Raw genomic sequence first — 19,733 nt, forward strand, 5'->3', positions numbered from 1 at the left:
GGATATATAACTTACTTCTGCAAGCCAACACAGCTTTAAAGAAAAAGTTCCTGCTAATTCCCTTCCCAAAGCTGAGGCTGCTTGACTACAAGCCTGGGATACAGGGGCTGGGAAAAGGAGGCCGATGGAACCAAAGTCTGAAACAAAAAAAATCAAGCTAGAATAAACAGCCATACCATAAAACCCTCATCTTTTTGAAAGCACAAGGTCATAGAAAAACAGGGCTGAGAGGGACCTCAAGAGATCACTGAAGTCCATTCAACCTGTCTCAAAGCCAGGATCAACTCACTACACCTACTCATTCCCAACAGTCTAGTTCATCTGTTCTCCAAGACCTCCATCAGTGGAGATGCCATGCCCTTCCTCTGCAACCTGCTCCACCTTGCCCTGTTCACATGAGCAAAAGAGGACAAGCGAGTGTAAGACAGCTACTTCTACTCCTTCGGCGGGGGTACCATGATTCCCAGGCCTATCTAATTATCTGAATACATTTCAGAGAGGGTAGTCCCCAGATTATTTACTTGTTTCTGTCCTGGATTCCTTGGGAAAACATCAAACACTGGTGTCTGCCGTAGTGTAATATCTGAGTTTTGAAAATACTGATTAATACCAGGTTAGATACCAATATACTTACTGCAAGTGCCAAATCCTACAAGGTCAGTAACAAAGACTTTGATATGATAATTTTAGCTCATTGCAGATTCAAACTGCAATAAGAGGGCAGGGAAGACTACAGAAAAATCCCACAGCAAAAGTCAGCAGCTTTGAGTTGCCAAGTTACATCCAACTGCAGACAAAAATCAGGCAGTTGAACAACACATGCTTCAGCAGAGGCAGCACCGTATGATCTCTGTAGCATCCCTCCATCTTGTCTGTCTTCAAAGTGCATTCTCAGTGCAAAAAGTAGGATTGAATTTGGAGGGGCTCAGGCCCCAGTGGGTTTCATACTAAGACCAGAATTCTTGCTTGAGTTCATATGCTGCAGCTTTGTGTGTGTTAAGTTCACTTCTGCATAGTGGAATGGTGCTGTCCTGGCTCTGCCCCTCAGCATCTATGTCCAACAGTGTCCGCTCTTCTACAGGAAGACCCACCTGGAAAGGAAGCAGTGCAGGCAGTCCAGGTCTCTCTTCTACAGTGCTGCTGCTACTAGCAAAACAAGAGTCCAGATTGCTTGGAGTATCAGTACTTGAACTGTTGGCAGAAGATTCACCCTTGGCATTGCTGGGTGACACAAACCACCAGGGATCAAGCCGCTGCCGACTGGCTGCAGGACGTGGCCGGGGCAGGAACTCCAATGTCTTGGGTCTTTCCAGTGTGGAGTCCTGCTGTGCATTCCATCGTCTCGGGGTTGGAGGAAAAACAAGATTGGGGTCTGGCAGGCGAGGGACCTCATTGGGATCTCTACTTGGACTAGGTGTTTTTAATACACCTATCCAAAACAGAGAATGTAAGAGAAGAGGGAAACATGTTAGATGTCACTGCTAAATGGTTCCAACTGATCTTATTTTATGCACACTGTGAAAACATTGTCAAAAGCAGAAAGCCTCCATAAAGCATCTACAAACTCCGCATCTTCAAGATTACGCAATCTGAAGTGAGTAAGCAGCTTCTTTATCCCTACACTGTCCTCAACACATCACAAGTGGCCTAGCACAAGCAGCAAGTTTTGTTTGTTCTTTCATTTGCCTTGTTCAACTTTTTTAGATTGGACAGCACAGCTTTGCCATCCTACCAGAGGTGAGACTTCTCCAAACCCCTCAGAGGTCACAGTACTCATTAAAAGCTTGACTGGATCAGGGAGACACTGGCACAGCAGGATGTGCAACACCTGTTTGGAGTGAGTGGGACTAACTTCCTGGAAGAACCATTTAACACTACCTACTGCTGATGATTGCTGGTATGTTTTCACTTAGGGGTGGGGGATGGTGTTTGGCTGTGGGTTTTTTCCTTTGTTTTTTAAATAAACACAACATAACTTTTAAATTTTCATGAATACCTTTTTAATGAGTATTCTCAGCTGCATTAACCCACATTTTACTGCCGACAGCCATTCAAGGACAACTTCACATTTATCTAACCACTGGGAAAAGTCTAATTAAATCAGATTTTAATTTAATATTCTAGTCTTTTTTTCCTCTGAGTTATTAGGGCAAGAAAACAGGAAAGCATTTCTTAAGTTACCAAGTCACAGCCACTGTTAAAGACTTCAACCTGCTCAGGAAGGTCCCCCTTGCTTACAAATGAATAAGAACAACAGCAGCAGAACCCCAGACCGCTTTTACATATCTATCCATTTTTCACTGCCTTAAAGATCAAAATTTACTTGTAAATCAAAACAGCAACACAGACAAGTGCATCAAAGGAACTGCTAAAAAACACACAATATTTGTACTTTGTCTTAGAAACAACACTACACTCTGCCTCACAGCACAGGGGAGCAGACAGCTCCTTCAGCACAGTGATGCTGGAACAGAAATCACTGCTGCATTATTCTGTTCATTATCTGCATTAAGATAGCATCCATAAGTTCTTGTGGGCTGGCCATCACCATGGATGCTGTATAAGAAACATGTTTACTCCCTAACCAGTAATTATACTGTTTGGGTCTTTAGTCTGAAGAGGAAAAGGAAGATGGCGGAAAACCTACCTGCTCCCAGTGCTCCAGTTAAACAGCTACTGGAAGGGCATCCACTGGTTGGGCACCCATTGACAACTAGTCCACTCCCTTTGATGGCCCCATCAGAAGGCGTGCGCCTGTGCCCGCTCTGCTGGGTATGGGAAGAGACCGTCACATGCGTGGGAGTCAGGGACTGGTTGGGGTCTTGTTTGAACCTCTCGATCTGGACATTGACTAGTGGGTTGGTAATGGCTGGCAAGGGAGCCTTGACTGTCACTGGGCTGATGGGCATTTCATACACCACAATCTCATCACTGTCTGAGCGCAGCAGGGACCGGGTGGAATTACATTCGGAAATGGAAGACAGGGAAAGAAGGGTGAGGGATGAGGATGGCTCGCCTAGCAACAACATGGGATCCTCTTTCTTGAAGATCTTTCGGGAAGGTGGACTAGTGCTCCTGCGCGGGCGTCCAGCTCGCTGGAAAATGCTGTCACGCTTCTTCTTCTCTTCCTTGGGTGCCTCTGGCTCCTCCTCAATCAGCAGCTGACACTTCCCTGCTTCTAACAGATCAAACCCCAGGCCTGCAGCAGCCAGCACTGCTCCGCAGCCAAGCAACGCGACTTCACATCGCTTGTGGTGGGAGCCACTACGTTTGAGGCTGTTGGTGGGTGTCAGCTGTGGGGTACTAGTAGCAGAGTTCACAGGGGTGGACTCCTCATTGGCGTCACTAGAAGGCCCATCCCACTCTTCATTCTTCTGAAATGGGATGCAGAGGTATGACTGATTGTGCCCAGGTGAAGGGTGCGCTTTGCCCTCCCCATTCAGACATTCACTGTCTTCATCATCTGCAAAGCAAATGAGAGCAGACTTTGCATGGATGTAACTGCCTTACAAATACACAGGAAAATAAAGCTTCTCTGCAGAAGATGCAACTTGTCCTCATCTCAAGCATCATTCACCAAACACCAAATACTCACAGGCTATTGTCTCCAAAGCAGATAGGCTAAGACAAGTAACTGGAAACACTATGAAAGTGGAAGAAACGAGTGACATATTAATGTATCTGGAGCCAACTAATGAAAGCATTTCAGAAGAAATCTACACCTCAGATACATTTAGAGTAAGTTTATGTTTGGAAGTGAGGAGCAAAAGGTGGGAAAATTATAAGGATCTCTCCTTGCAAGTGAAGGTGTGGCCATGCTGCACATCTAATAAACATTAACAAGAAAGGAGCTGAAAAGTAGCATGGAGCTAGAGGGGAATTAAGAGAAGCTCGTTACCTTGACAGATAAGAAGCACAAGCAGAGAAGTGATCATAAATAAAATCCAGAAAGTAGTTACTTCACAAAGAATAAAAGAAAAATGGATACCACCAAAATGAAAACATTGCCATGGGGGACAAGTTGAAGGTCAGGAGAGGACAGGTGCATTCAAACGTGAGTGGAAGTGGGGATGAGAGTAAAAGTCCAGGGAATTCCTTTACCTATCTCTGCTAAGCTGGTGAATCCTGGAAAAGCAGGTGCAGTTCTCTGGATCTTCCCAAGGTTTGGTGCACTGGATGACCACTGTTTGTATCCTTCTACCAGAGCTTTCAGACTGAAATAGCAGAAAAATGGGAGACAATGTACCATGCTTACAGCCAATTTTTCTTCCCCCTTGTATATTCTCCATTGCTCTACTTAGGGTATGCACGCATTCTTAATTACACAGATCTGAAGTCCTTCCTTAGCAAGACATTTTGCAACATCTTTACAGCACCTTAAAATAAAAAGAAGTCAAGAAGTCCCTCCTTCCTTTGTTACACCATTGCAGCCAAAAGTCCTCTGCTGACAACCAACAGCTATGAATGAATAATAGAAAGCATCACTACAAGAGTCAGGTGAAACATTTTCTTTTTAACCCAAGGCAAACCTACCATGGCAGGCAAAAAATAAAGCACTCAGCAGGAGGGTAAAATACTTCCAAAAACATTTCCATGTGAAATACAAATGAGCAATGAAAGTCAAACGTCACTCCCTGGGACAATAATACGTTAAAGTCACAGTAACAGCAAAGTCGTGCCTCTGTATTATAAACTCCAATATTTCTCCTCTAAAGAAAACACTGCACTGAAGCACAGGCAGTTAACAGCATAAATTCTAGATAATGAAAAAATAGATAACTAAAACCAAGTCATGTCCTTGTTTCTTTGGCTTACAGACAAAAACCTCCAAAACTCCCAAAGAAGTGAAACACCCCAAAACCAAATTCCTGCTTTGACATCACCTGCATTCAAAGGTGATATCTCCAGGCACCTGAGCTGTCCCTATTCATAGCTATTCAGCACCTTTATCCTCTTTGTTCCTTGCAGCACTTTCAGGACAGCAGAAACAACTTTAGTAAGCAGCACAACTGCCTGACCCATCAACACTCAACAAAGTTCTATTGTTCAGTTATTGACATAGTCCCAACTAGGAGGTTTCTGGTGCCTTTCTCCAAACTCCAACAGGAAACAGATGATAGTGCTGGTGAAAAGCTAACATACACTTAGGACAGGCAGAAATTGAATGAAAGGAGTAAAGAGTTCTGTGGGCAGTCTGAATGACCTCAAGTGGGCACATGAAAGCCTCAAATTGTTGCTGAAAGAACAGAAAACTTAGGAGATGATACCTCTTCCAAGTCCATTACTAACTTGCATTATTCTTTGATAAGACATGTAATTTGCTACAATCCTTCCCTTAAAGAGAAAGAAAGGTATGAGCATACAGAAGTTGTCTCATGATTCTTATTTTCCACCAGAATCACTCTGCATTTCTAAAACAGTTTTCACTGCAGGATTTCAAAGTTTTATTGTATCAAGCTTTTTGCCTTGGAGTGTATTTTCCCTTTATTCTCTAACTGGGATGTCCTACTTGTCACTGAACTGTATTGCTACAGGGAGGTCACAAGGTCTAAGCTTGATTCAGCTTACGTTCAGCTGGTTGATGACCATGCCATAGGCATTACACTAAGAGTATCTTGTGTAGTTCTCAACTGTCTTGACAGTCCATCACTTTCCCTCCCCATTAACCATTCTGGCACATTGCAAGGAACTCGAATCCAGCCAGCACAGTGCTGAATCCTCCTTGTCAAGACAGACAGCTACACTGTTTTATGACAAGATGCAATTCAGTGTGTGGTCTATGTAACACAACCCACCAAATAACGGGTGTTGTATCTAAATGGTCCAAGTGTACAACATGCAGAGCTAGGATGAATACTATAAATAGGGCAGCATAGTAAGGGAAAGTTGGTGAGTGAAAATGAACCATGTTAGGAGGTGATCATCTCCAAAAGTAAGTGTTAAAGCTCTTACAATGTGGGTAGGAAGGGGAGATTTCCATGGAGCTGGGAAAACACACACTCTGTTCTCTACATGCAGACAGCAGAGTTGTATGTGACAGGCAGCAGTAAACTTCAGCTTAGCATTCATGTTACAGTCATAGCTATCTAAGGGGTCTGGGGATTGCCCTGTGTTGTACAGCAGGACTCACCAACTTAATTCACTTCCTTATGGCTTCTCAGAGAAAGATTCCCTTATAAGAAACAGACTGAAGATTTGATGTTACTGACAAAGTACAGTTCAATCTCAACAGGAAGACAAATAGCAACCAGAATAATTTCAAGGCCTGCTACATTTGCCTCCAGGTTATAAAATCTCCATCCTTCCCTTTTGTTTTTTGCCTTCTCTGTCCCCCAAATCACAAGCAGACCCTGAAGACCTGTGCAGAGGATAGCGCATCTGCTTACACAGTAGCACACATTTGAAAACAACTCAAAACACACTGACTTAGACAATACTGCTGTAGTAGGAATGTACTCTGTTACTGCTCCAAGGAGAGCACAACAGGAATGATTTGAAAGCAGTAGCAGCAAAGCTATCTACTTCAGTCACCAGCATGACAATTCAGGAACCTACAGACTGCTTACCTGTAATTTATTTAGACTAAATAACAGGAAGGTGTTACTCTGTTTGCTGTATTACTGTGAAGTTACTTCTCTGTTGCCTTTTTCTACTAGCAAGCCAAAAGCACCTCTCTTCAGACAAGGTCACTACCACTTCAAGACAGCATCTCTGGTGTCTTAATGCCTTTTCACAACACCATGTTGAGGCATTAATACAAGAATACATGAATAAGAAGTCTCTGTTCCCAGATCCACCCCTATTTAGCTGCCAGACTTTGAGAAGTAACTACTAAAGGACTAGGAGTACTCCACATCCAGTGTCACCTTCCGTAAAATCAGTACCACCACTAGTGTGAAAACTTCAACCAGGTAAAGATTACCCATGCCATTGCAACAGTCTGAAACTAATCAATGCCAAGTTTAAAGACAATTAAGACTTCACCATGTAGCCTCAAGAATATACCATAAGATTGCAATTGAACTGTCACAACACTAAAGTTTCACCCTGTCTCTGCAACCCACACAGCAACTCGCTCCTGCTGTGCATATTCCTTATACTAAGATGAAAAATGCAGAAGGGTGATAATCACTATATAATCTTCTCATGATTGCCTTTACTTGACGTTAATTAACCTACAATTATAGGTCAGTTTACTGGTGCTAGAGAATTTCACTGATTCCCACAATGTAATCCCCACATATATGTGGAATTACCTCCATTGGAGAACACATGTAAAGTGATACAAAAGAAGAAGATTCAAGTTCCCTTGATCACAGCATTGTGTAAACAGCTAGAATAGCAGCACTACTGCAACCAGAACAGCATCACAGAGAAGACTTGAACTTCTTAGTTTAGTTCTGCACTTGACCCCAATTTTTATCCCCTTACCATCTAAAATTAGATTTGAAAACCAGTAAAAATATCAATATCTATCTTTTGAGTTGTTAACTTCTGCTGAAACTCTGCTCCCTTTAATTTAAAGTCTGCAGTCTGGTGTTACCTCAGCAAGAAGTAGTAGTTTATTGTATGTTAACCATACTGACCTCTCAGCAACACTATCGTGTTTCAGATACTCTGCAAAGTGCCACAGCTGTATCGAGTCTGCCTGGAAAAGGTGATGAATATTATAGAGCATCTCAGTTGTAGAGAGAACAGGATGCTTTTAAGAGCAACCAAGGTTAGCAACCAACTCCACTCCAGCTGTCTGTGCCAAAAAGCAATTCAACATTTCCAACTGTACGGTAATGAACAGAAAAGCAAAGAGCTTTATTCACAGAATTTTAAGAACATGAATTTCAAGGTAGAAGTGTTTTTCTACCAGCTTCACTATCTCCTCCTCTTTTATATAATAAATGACTGTAAAGTGTAACATCTGTTTCAATTCTGTAGAAGGTTGTACTTCACCTATAGAATAAGTAAAGCACAGGCAGCAGTTAAAAAAGCTTCCTCCATGTGGCCCTGTTAATATATCAGGAGTACTTTCAAGGGAGAACATATAACCAGTTATTTTATTTTCTCTGCTAAAAAAGGTGGCAAGATTCAAGCTATTAATTTAGCAGGGGGAGAAAGCTTCAAATCTTTTAGAAGATCGAAACACTCCTGTGTTTAAAGCAGCATTTCAGCAATGATCCACTGGAGTCCTGGTTTAAATAAAATCACACACACACAAAGAAAAAGAAGCAGCCACAGAACAAGAATATATAGAAATCTCTGCAAAAAACACTTTCAGGACGTATTCACTCAGGGTACGTGTCCTTTTCAAAACCCTGAAGAGCAGATACTTGCTTGGCTCTACCAGATAAATTCTTTTTTTTAAAAAAAAATCTAAGACAAGAAAAAGCATAGCTGAGAAGTGTTGAGAGAGAAGTAGTTTCAGGTATGGTATGAAACTATAGAAAGTTAAGCCTGAAAATAAACAAAAGCTACTAGAGAAACAGTAGGAGTTCTACTGCTTACAAATACACGTAACAAGGTAACAGCAGACAGTGAAAGCATCAGTGCTGGCCCTCTAGCAAGGGACTGAATTCTGTTCTGAATCTCTAACATCTCTGGTACAGCAAATAAGCAGAAAGTGTTTGCAAGAGGACAGGAAAATCTCCTGGGAACCAGCTCATAACCAGTTTCAGAACTTGGAAACCAATCTGATTCCAGACTCTCTTACCCATCTTCTCCTGCACCTAGCTCCTTGTGACAAAGCGAGCTTGGTCCCCAAGTGCGACCCTTTTTCTTCTGGCCTCTCTTCTCTTCTTCCTCTCCTTCATCCTTTGGAGGGACTGAGCTTCGTCCCCACGTTTTACTGCTTTCAGCAGGAGTCACTTCACAGGTGAGAAGAACAGCGGAAAATGGGAAAGAAAAACAGGTACACAAGTTAAAGGTTTGGTTTTGCGGCAACTTAAAGACCAAAACACAGGCCAGAAGGGGAACAGCCATTCAGGCTTCTTCCCCATTAATTCTGACCGTTTATCAACACTGATCTAACAGCCAGATCCCTTCAAAATTAGTGTAGACAGGCTTCACAGCTTTATTCCATCACTGGTTTCACTTTTAGAACCACCAGTTTGACACCAGACACAAGAGTGTCACGATACCCAATACAAGCACTACACATTAATCAACATCCCATGCTTGTCTGCTTAATTCTGTCTTATTATGGGAACACTATTTTCATGACAAGCATCCTTGTTTTTCCTTCCTTCCACCAGTAACATAATCCACTTCAAGAAGGTTCCACAGATCTAGTTTGCAAATTAATGTTTTTAAAAACCTTCACAACCAGGGAATGTTATTTTCCATACAATCAAACAGCAGTATTTCAAGAACCTGGGTGAGGAAGGTTTGGGCTTCAAAGAAGGTGATACTCCCCACCATCACAAAGCACATTCATTTTTCTTGCTAATTGCATACATGCAAGGCATGAGGCAAAAAATTCAGGAACTCTTTTTTTAACAGTCCTGCCCCAGATATGGAATTTTGGGATCTTACCACACTGACAGACTGCACATTTCACAAATTCAATACTACATTGAGCTCCTTACACTGTATGGCCCTGAGTCTGGGAATAATGGTAGGGCTTGCAGGTGGACTGGAGCAGCTACTGATCAAGCTTTTCCTTTTATCCATCGTTGGAGAAGCCTGCACAGTGAATTTATGCTGGAAATCTGTTTAGCAAAAGGAAAAAAGCAATCAGAAAAAAAAAGTAGAAAGACAGTTAATATTCTTTATTTAATATAAGATAAAAGAAATGATTTATGGTAAAAAAATTACAATTTACAGGATCCACACAGAATTTCAGTCTGATGGCCAAATGCTATCCCATCGTACACACAGCTACTTCAGAACAAAGATGCTTCTTCATGATGACGTGAGATTCATACACATGAAGATGCTCATCAGCTAACTGGTATTTATGCCAAAGTGTATCCCTGTATAAATTCCTTTCACCTTATCTCTCAGTGCCTTAAGCTAAGCAAACCCACCAGCAATAGGTGTTTACAGACCTAAAGGGAAGCATAGTTAACATGCATGTTGTATCATTGCTCTTCTGAACAGCCAGTTTCTCACAGAAAACTAAGAACATAGCATAAGCCATCATCCTTAAAGTAGCCATGAGCCGTAGGTGATTTACAAAACTCCTCATTTTGGTTTCTTACAAACTTGAATCTCCACACAGAATTCACAGTAAAAATGCTAAGGATTCGACATTTCTGAGAACCATCAACTTTGCTCTTAGGAGTGACTTTCCTGAGACCTCACCAATATTTCTTCCAGAAGGGTGGTATTAGAGGTCACTTGTGTGTGAATATGAGTTCATATATGACCTAGCATCAAAAGGCTGTAGTCTCTGGTAATTTTCAGATTCCCATATCAAGAAATCCAGTAGGTTATGGTTTCTGCTGCAGCATTATGTAAAATATTCGCAGAGCAAGAATCTCTGTCTTCTTTTTATGTATATCCTTTACTAGACTGATCATTTTTAGTATTAGCATGTTGAACTGCAACACCAACATGTTTACTGTGAATCATATACAGCCACTAGCCATTTGTAATATCTCAAATTTACTCCTGGACTTCATGCTTGGAAGTTTGGGGAATGCTAGCCACAACACCATTAAATTTAGTTTCTTGATGCCAACAAAACATGTTTTTCCCAAAGTACATCTAATACTTTCTAATGCATCAGTAGAAAGGAGCTACTTTCTACTTTCTTTTGGAGATGATTGTCCCCCTCTACTCTGCCCTCATGAGGCCCCATCTGGAGTCCTGTGTCCAGAGCCAGGGCCCACAATACAGAGCGTTCAGAGGAGGCCACAAAGATGATCAGAGGGCTGAAGCACCTCCCCTATGAAGAGAGGCTGAGGGAGCTGGGCTCGTTCAGCCTGGAGAAGAGAAGGCTGCAGGGGGACCTCATTGCAGCATTCCAGTCCCTGAGGGGAGCAGAGAAACAGGAGGGGAATCAACTTTTTAAAAGGGCAGACAATGGCAGGACAAGGGAAAATGGATTGAAGCTGAAGGAAGGGAGGTTTAGATTAGATATTAGGGGGAGTTTTTTTACAGACAGAGTGGTGAGGGGCTGGAATAGGCTGCCCAGAGAGGTGGTGGATGCCCTGTCCCTGGAGGTGTTCAAGGCCAGGTTGGATGGGGCCCTGGGCAACCTTGTGTAGATCCAGGCCTGGTGGTTGGTGTCCCTGCCTGTGGCAGGGGGGTTGGAACTCTGTGATCCTTGGGGTCCCTTCTAACCCATGCCATTCTATGATTCTATCCCAAAGCTACAGGTTCCCATTTTCCTTCCATTTCACCTGACACAGCCTAACACGTCACCAACCTGAAGGCAGGCTGATATGATTGCCATCTTTTAACTTGAGCCGACTCCTTTTGAACTTGCCCATGCGTTTCTTCACCCGGGGCTTCTCCTGACACAGCTGGTGAATGATGATGTTGAGCTCCCTTTCCAGGATGTCAATCTCACGTTCCGCCAGCTCTTGTTCCCGCCTTCGCAGCAGCTCCTCATGGTTCTTCTGTTCAACAGCAGCGCGAGTCAGCTCTTCTTCCCATGTGCGCAGCTCCTGCGGGGAGACAGTGAGAAACAGAAAGCTACCTTGTGATCCATAGGTTAAAGGCTGACGTTACCTATGCTGACAGTAAACTAGCAAGGACAGCACTGCTAGCACCACTGTTCAAAGGCTCAGCTGAAAGTTAAAAATATAAATCAATGCTCAAGACCTTCCACACTCACCATGCAAGTTCCTTCGTATCAGTATAGAAGTTTGGACATTGGCACTTGTGAGGGCACTCCTGGAATCCTGTGTCTAGTTCTGGGCTCTCCAAGACAGACATGGACATGCTGGAGAGACTCCAATGAAGGGCCATGAAGATGATTAAGAGACTGCAGCATCTCTCCTATGAGGGAAGGCTACGACAGCTGGGACTGTTTATTCAAGCAAACAGAAGGCTTGCTTTGGGGGAAAGGGGATCTTATCAATGTATATAAAAACCTGAAGGAAGGCTGCAAAGAAGTCAGGCTCTTCTCAACACACAGAAACACAGCAGATTCCCTCTGAACACTTTATCACTGTGAGGGTGACTGAGCACTGGCACAGGTTGCCTGGAGAGGTTGTGGAGTCTCCATCCTTGGAGATGCTCAAAAGCCATTGGAGATGCTCAAAAGCCATTTGGACATGGTATTAGGCAACCGGCTCTAGGTAGCTCTGCTGGAGTAAGGGAGTTGGACCACACGACCTCCAGAGGTCCCTCCAACTGTGATTCTGTGAAATGGCACTGAATCCTACATTCAGTGCCATGAGAAATTATGCTGGATATCTGACATGAACATGCTTACAAGAGCCACTGGAGAGTACCACACATATGGGAACCCGTTTTGCAAGACCTATTCATAACACTGAAAAGAATTAATCCTTCCCTCCCTGTTCAGTAAGTACCTATGTTAACTTCAGCATTGACTGTTCAAAAATAACTTTGCCATCTCACACAGCATAAAATAGCAAAACCCACAGCTCTAACATAAAAGCCAACGAAGAAAACATCATCAAGAGGTCAATCCCATCGTTTTCCAACAAGCATGTCTGCTCCTCAGGCATAAAGATGAATAAGGCAAACTTTTCAGTCTTTCCCTTGTTGACAAAACAAATCAACTGAAATCATCCCTAAGATCTTAAAATCTCTTCACACTCCACTCCTCTCATAAGGACAGAAGTCAGGACTCTGAATTGTCATCTTCAGGTGGCTAAATTAACTGCAGAAGGTAAGAGATGCAGAATTCAAGTTGACTTCAGACAGATTATCAGTTAGATTTTTAGTTTAGATTCATTTATTTTTTAGTAACATTGATGTTACATGCCCCATCACCACAGGGGTTCGGTACATTTTACTCATGAGCTGAACAGGATGCAATATTCTCTTTTCCCATTGCTACAGCACTCAAAACCTGAGGGCAGACTAGCTACTGCTGCTTGGTCTTCTGCTTGTCTGTTCGAGCTCCTGGTTTTCCAAAATTGTTCCGCACAGTTATGCCACAGGACAACAGCAGCAGGGAAATGCCTAACAGCTATTTTTTTTTTCTAAAGCTACTAAAATGTGTGACTAGAAATGTTTTAAAGCACTGCTGTGGGACTTCTCTCCCCTGTCCCAAGGTCTCCTTTTCTTTCTCTCTGCCTCCTAAATCCAACTTCTGCACTCAAATCAAGTTGGCTGCTTATTATGAATTTATTTTTGGGCAAGGAACAGTGAACTTTGAAAAATGTTAGTGATGCCACTACAATATTTCATACCAATAACTGTGAAGAGCATCTCTGTAAGGACACAAGCAAGTATTCTTGAAGAAACCTTCAGCTTTTTCACTTCTACTCTTTGAGGCTGATGGTCACAATTCCTTTCATTCCTGCTAGCATTTTTGTTTACTGCTATGTACCCAGATGGACTTAAATTATGCAGTTACTAGACCATTCCTCTGGTAGTGTTTGTGTTTATTACAGTCTGTCCCCTTTGGCTGTGCTCAAAACCCAGAAAATGCAAACCTGAGGGAACCAATGCTGCAATGTTTGCTGGAGTAGAACGTACCCCCCTCTTTTACTGTCAACAAGTTATCACTGGGCTTCTGAATTCAAATGCTTACAGTGAAACGATTATCCTATGCATCAAACAATGAAGACAGTTCATGAGAGCAGTTTGCACAGCTCACTGCAATATTAGAAAGAGTCAGCAACTCAGGATGCAAAAACTTCACTCATGATTCTGCCCTTGTGTCCATCGTAACTCAGGACAAGGGAGGTGACCCTGTACTCGGCTCTTGTGAGCCCACACCTCAAATAATGTGTTCAGGACCCTCATAAGAAAGACACTAAGACCCTGGAGTGTGTACAGAGAAGGGTGATGAGGCTGGGGAAGCCTGGAGAAGAGGAGGCTGAGGGGAGACCCATTGCTCTCTACAGCTACCTGAAGAGAGGTTGTGGTGAGCTGGGGGTCAGCCTCTTCTCACAGATAAGTAGCGACAGGACATGAGGGAATGGCTGCAAGTTGCACCAGGGGAGGTTCAGGTTAGAAATCAGGAGAAATTTCTTCTCAGGAGTGGTTGGGCATTGGAACGGGCTGCCCAGGGAGGTGGTGGAGTCACGGTCCCATGGGGTGTTCAAGGAAAGGTTGGATGTGGTACTTAGGGACATGGGTGGGTTAGTAATAGAGGTAGTAGGGGGACGGTTGGACTCGATGAACTTGGAGGTCTTTTCCAACCTTAATAATTCTGTGAGTCCCTGAATGAGTGGCAGGTTATTATGAGCTCCAGTAAAGCACGTACACAATTAATTCTGGGACACACTGTACAGTGATCCCTGTTTGAATTATGAAATGATAAAGTTATAATCCAGAGAGCAAAAGCATACAATGTTTTTCACTACTTACCTTTTCTTTGGCTCTGAGCTGATCAAACATCTCTTGGATCTCTTGTTTCCAGTCTTCCTGCAGGGAGTGGAAGGAATCTTTGGGCATTTCAAAGAAACCAGACTCTTCTATGGCGGTGAGATGGTCTAGGATACTGGCAAAGGAAGGTCGTGAGTGTGGGTCTGGATTCCAACAGTCTAGAATAGGACAAAGACAAGCAGCTAGTAAGCATCTTTTAGTATGGAGGATTGAGAGGATGAGTAGTGCTTTAGTGATCCCCAGTGGCTAGAAGCTGCATGCACACTATCTGTGCTACCCCATCCTTCTCATTTCCCACTTGCATTGACTATTGTCCCATCACAAGTCAGTATGGAATTCATGCTTTCATGCTTATACAATACCCAGCACCACGTAAGGTCTTGAAAGACCTGGTCTCTAGGTTCTATTGCAGCAACTTACGAAGTAAAAAGAAGGCTTATTGTTTTACAGAAAGTTCTATTTTCAAATATGTATTTAAAAAAATTATAAATAAATTTCCTTAAATATTTTGCTTTAAGTTGTATATGCCCACAGAGTGGAGATACTAAGCAATTCTCTTGCAAGCAGTCCTTTTAACCCACTTCTGCTGCAGAATTAACAGCCATAGTGAAGAAGGGTATCTATCAGAGGTCCTTCTAATGCCAAACCGTAATACTCAGCTGAGTCATTATGAATCTCTCCCACAGAACTGAAAATCTCTCCTGCAAAGCAGACTGAGAACTTGAGTGAGGAGATTCAAGTAAATAATGACATCGAATAGTGCAGTTGGATTTTCTTATTTTTGAGAGAAAATTGCTTGATCAAGCTTTTTTTTTTCCTCTTGCTTTTAAGGAAAAACACAGATAAAGGAGCTTTTTCATTTACAATCTGATGCAATGACTTACCCAATTACAGCGCTCTCAAAATGTAGAATTCAGGATACCCATCTGACCATGAGGCAAATCACTAGCAGGAGTACAAAGACGTACTCCTTTTACAGTGGTGGGAATTGACCATTGAAAACAAGCAAAAAATGCTAAGAAATAACATTTCAAACTACAAAAATCATTAAGAAGATGTTTTTAAAAAGCTGTTAAGTCAAAAATGTTTTACTTAAGAACACTTTTGAATAGGAAATTCTTACTCAATTCAGTCCTCTCTCTTGCTTCACCTGTATTTCTACTCCTGCAGAAGACATCACTTCCTATCACTGCTCTAACAGGTCACTTGACTCAAGACACACATTACTGCAGCACGACACAAAAGTTATACAAATGTTCTAAAAGTTTCCTAGACCTTACAGTTGGAAAAAAAAAGGAAATATTATTAAAAAAAAAATTGGTGATACCCTACAAGACATTCATTCATTCATCCATCAGTTTTGTGGATTGAAATCCACCAAGGAGCAGCTGTAATTAAAAAAAACCCAAACAACAAAAACACATCATAAAGTGTGTGTAACTGCTGAGGCTTGGTTGCAGGCCTTTGATTTTAGTGTTAAAAGAGATTTTTAGCAGTTTGGAAACCAAAGCTCCCAAATGCGGTACTGAGATGTTGGTATTAAAGCATCTGGGGTTAGGTTCCAGGAGGCATAAGCTGGAACGCTTTTGTGCTGATGGATTTCAAATTGCTTCTCTTCTCAAAATAGAGAGCTGAGGATGTTGAAGAGTGCTCTGAAGGTCCCCTACTGCGGGCCAATTAGTAGCAATGGGTGATACAGCTGGACTGTCAGTGCCATAATCCCTGCCTCTTTACCCCAGGTTTCAAGCATGGCAAAGCAAACATGACCCCAAGTAAAACAAAATGCTGCAGCCAGCCAACTGCATGAGTGAGTGAACAGGATAACTATGCAGGTGGCCCGTGGCTTTTATTTTCCCAGGCCTAGATCTGCCATTATTTGCACTAATGAGGACAGTTGTAACATACAAGTCTTTTCTATGAAGAGGGAAAGTTCAGCTTTGTCTCACCAAAGACCACCAAGGCAGTAATTCAAAAGTAAAAGCAACACGAGGGGAACAAGAGTTCACCAGAGATGGGAAACTGCCTGTTTGAAAAACAGTTTTGGTGAAGGGGCAGAAAGTAATTGGGTTTTTGTTCTCTCCATCTCCCTGCACATGGAGAAGCCAAGCCTTCCAAAGCCACGTGGGTGCTCCCCCCTGCACCGCTGGGTTCAGGCACAGGCCATACGCCTCCACCTAACTTTGCCAAGGGAGGGCATTATTTTTAACCCCAGCAGCAGATACATCACCTGTATTTAAGCAATTTAGGGTCCTTGTTATACAGAACCACATCAAAATAAGCTGCCCTGGCACAACACTGCGCTGCTAGTTCTGTTAACTGGTTCAGATGCAGTTTCTTGCTTTACCTGCAACTCTGCTACTGTTTATTATCCTAAAGAATGTTCCTTTTTTAGCAGAACAGGACATGAACTTTTCTACTTTATCTTAACTAAAGCCTGCAACCTCCAGAAGGGATCAGAGAAATGCAAAAGTATTTTAAAAGCACAGAAATCCACCAGAAACATTTTCTTGTGTGAGTCAAATTTCTTTCTTGGGGCTAAAAATACCACCAGAAGGCACAGAATGTGGCTCAGTGTTCAGACTCATTCACTGCTCACTATGAAGCATGTCTGATTACCTCAGTTTTTCTTTCTACCAGATAGGTGTAAACGTGTCTGCTACATACCTGGACCTGGAAATCCCTGGCAATAGGGGCACTGCAAATAAAGCCACTAAAGGTCATGCTGTGAGGGAGAGAGGGAGACTGTGAAAAGCAACTGCAGCTCGGGAGAGATGTAAGCGGTTGCAATAGCCAGCAGAGCAGGTCACAGCAAAAGCTCAAAAGCTACCTCACAGAATCCTCTTTAGTAGCTACTGCAGCTCTGATGACAAACTCCTCCATTTCTTACACCCAAGTGCCAAGGGCACCAAGCAGGAGAAGCTGGAAGCTCCTGTGCTGCTGGAAAGCTCGGGCACAGTGGCCATTCCTGAACCGTGGTGTGATGAATCCCAGGACTGTCGTGTGACTACCAATGGCTACAAGCTGTTCAGAAGGAAGGAGGAGCAGAGGTGTTGCCCTCTATGTTAAGGAATGGATAGGGTGTGAAGAAATGTCCCTTGAAGAAATGCCAAGAGGAAGTTGAAAGTTTATGGGTGGGAACTAGAGACTGAAGCAGCAAGGGGAACCTTGCAGTTGGTGTCTACTACAGGCCGCCTGCCCAAGGGGAGCCTACTGATGAAGCCTTCTTACTCCAGCTACAGAAGGCATCATGCTGAAAGGCTCTTGTCCTGCCCCAGCTCTGGACACAGGACTCCAGATGGGGCCTCATGAGGGCAGAGTAGAGAGGGACAATCCCCTCCCTGTCCCTGCTGCCACCCCTCTTCTGATGGAGCCCAGGATACCAGAAGAGAGGTGGCCAGCAGGGATGAAGCTCTGAGCAACCTGATCTAGTTTAAGGTCTCCCTGCTTACTGCAGGAGGGTTGGACTAGCTATCTTTAAAGGCCCCTTGCAACCTAATGCAGTCTATGATTCCATGACATGTACCTCACTTTGTGTGTGGAGATAGTTCATGCCCAAAGTGGGAAAAAAATCACATTGTTCTGACTGAAAATTTAGGTCGTTTTCAAAATGTCAAAGCTACATTTAAACCCACTCCTTGAAATGTCAGTAGGGTAAAGTTTCATTCCAAATCAGACACTGCCTAGCAAGATGTTCAAGCTATGAATTTCTAAACAAGCTGGTGACTTCAAACCAGACTAAAATACGTCAAGTACAATACTCCCATAGTAACTTGCACCACTGAGTAAAAAGCCATTTGATAAAGCTGTGGTCTTGAGTGTCAAAGTCAACACAAGGAGGCAACGCTCAACAGCAGTGTAGAAAGAGCACAAACCATAGTCACACCACAGCTGGCTTACCTTCCATGAGTTTGGCAAAAGGCTCTGGACACGTGGAAGGGATTGGAAGGGCGAGTTTATTCATGGCAACACCGTATGCTACTGCAAGGCCATCGATTCCTCGGAATGGTACTTCTCCTGTTAGCAGTTCCCAAAGCAGCACACCATAACTACCAGGAAGAAACCAGAAAAGAGAATAGGTGTCTGATTTTAACACATTCTTTGTTAAGCACCAGAAAGTACGTGAACCTCTCAGGGTGAGTCTAGTACATTGAAGAAATTGCAGTTTTCTGGACAAGTTCATCAGAGCTGCCAAGCTGGAGAAGTATCTAATTTTACCTGCTTTTTAAAAATAAGACTGAAATAAGATGGCATTTTTGTTTTTTAGGCTAAAATAATTTTGTCTCTGGTAACTTGGAACAATCTGAAAATGGCTACCATAAATCTTCTAACTCATATAGAAAATTTCAAACCAGAAACCAGTGAAGCTCACAAAAAATGTGAAGGAGGGCTGTTTGGTGGCTTATACAGGGGGAAGTGGTCAGATCACTAAGCTTGATGGTGTTCAGGAAATGTCTGGATGATGCACTCAGTCCCATGCTCTGACTTGGCTGGCCCTGTGTAGAGCTGGGAGTTGGACTCCATGATCCCTATAGGTCCCTTCCCACTCAGGAGATTCTAGGATTTTTTTAAAATAAATGAAAAAAATTTCTTCAGAGTTAAGTTGTTCTTAAGCTGGTTTATGAAATATTAGCTAGGAATAACTAAGGACTGTTCTCCTTCCAGGCATATGACAGACAACGTATCCTCAGAACATTCTCTCTGATTCTAGAAAATTTTAGTCAGACAGCTTCTTCATTCTTGGTGACATTTTTTTTTCCTTCCATTGATCTGACTTACTCTGTTCTGAACCTATTTTCCATTCACTATGCTCTGTGGTACTGAGTTCCACAAATGTAACTATCAGTTGCCAAAACAGCATTTCTGTGTCTTTGTTTTGAGCTTGTCAGTTGGTAATTTTGTTTGCTTCCCTGTAGTTCCTTCACCACAAGGAAAAGTGAACATATGTTCCCTATTAGCTCCTTCCATGCTATCCACAATTTCACAGGCTCCCACTATATCCTGCCTAAATCATCTTCTTTCTACCCCCCCCCAAAATCCTAATCTAGGTAGAGCCTCATCTAGTTACTGTCCCAAACAGGAGCCATTTCATATCTTTTACTGAGCTTAACATCTTCTGTACCATCTCATTCCATTTAAACTTTTTACATTGGAACAACCAAAATGATGTGAAACTTGAAAGTTTCTTCTTAATTTCTTTCCTATTACATTTTAATTTCCCACTTGCCTTTCTGACTGCTTACAAAATGAGCTAGGTTACCCAC

General features: G+C 42.7%; 1 protein-coding gene across 1 annotated transcript in view; it reads right to left on the reverse strand.

The window, feature by feature from the left end:
• Positions 1-947: 947 nt before the first annotated feature.
• MAP3K9 (mitogen-activated protein kinase kinase kinase 9) overlaps positions 948-19,733 on the reverse strand; it is a gene marked incomplete at both ends in the record, with an annotated part of 55,360 nt that continues 36,574 nt past the window's right edge. The window contains 8 exons of the mRNA XM_084263957.1: positions 948-1,429; positions 2,648-3,463; positions 4,102-4,214; positions 8,705-8,858; positions 9,579-9,701; positions 11,366-11,606; positions 14,455-14,630; positions 18,370-18,518. Of these exons, the coding sequence (XP_084120083.1) occupies positions 948-1,429; positions 2,648-3,463; positions 4,102-4,214; positions 8,705-8,858; positions 9,579-9,701; positions 11,366-11,606; positions 14,455-14,630; positions 18,370-18,518 (2,254 nt within the window). The remainder of the gene's footprint in view (positions 1,430-2,647; positions 3,464-4,101; positions 4,215-8,704; positions 8,859-9,578; positions 9,702-11,365; positions 11,607-14,454; positions 14,631-18,369; positions 18,519-19,733) is intronic.

This window comes from Gallinula chloropus, assembly GCF_964237585.1.
Source record: "Gallinula chloropus genome assembly, chromosome: 4".
Classification (NCBI taxonomy): domain Eukaryota; kingdom Metazoa; phylum Chordata; class Aves; order Gruiformes; family Rallidae; genus Gallinula; species Gallinula chloropus.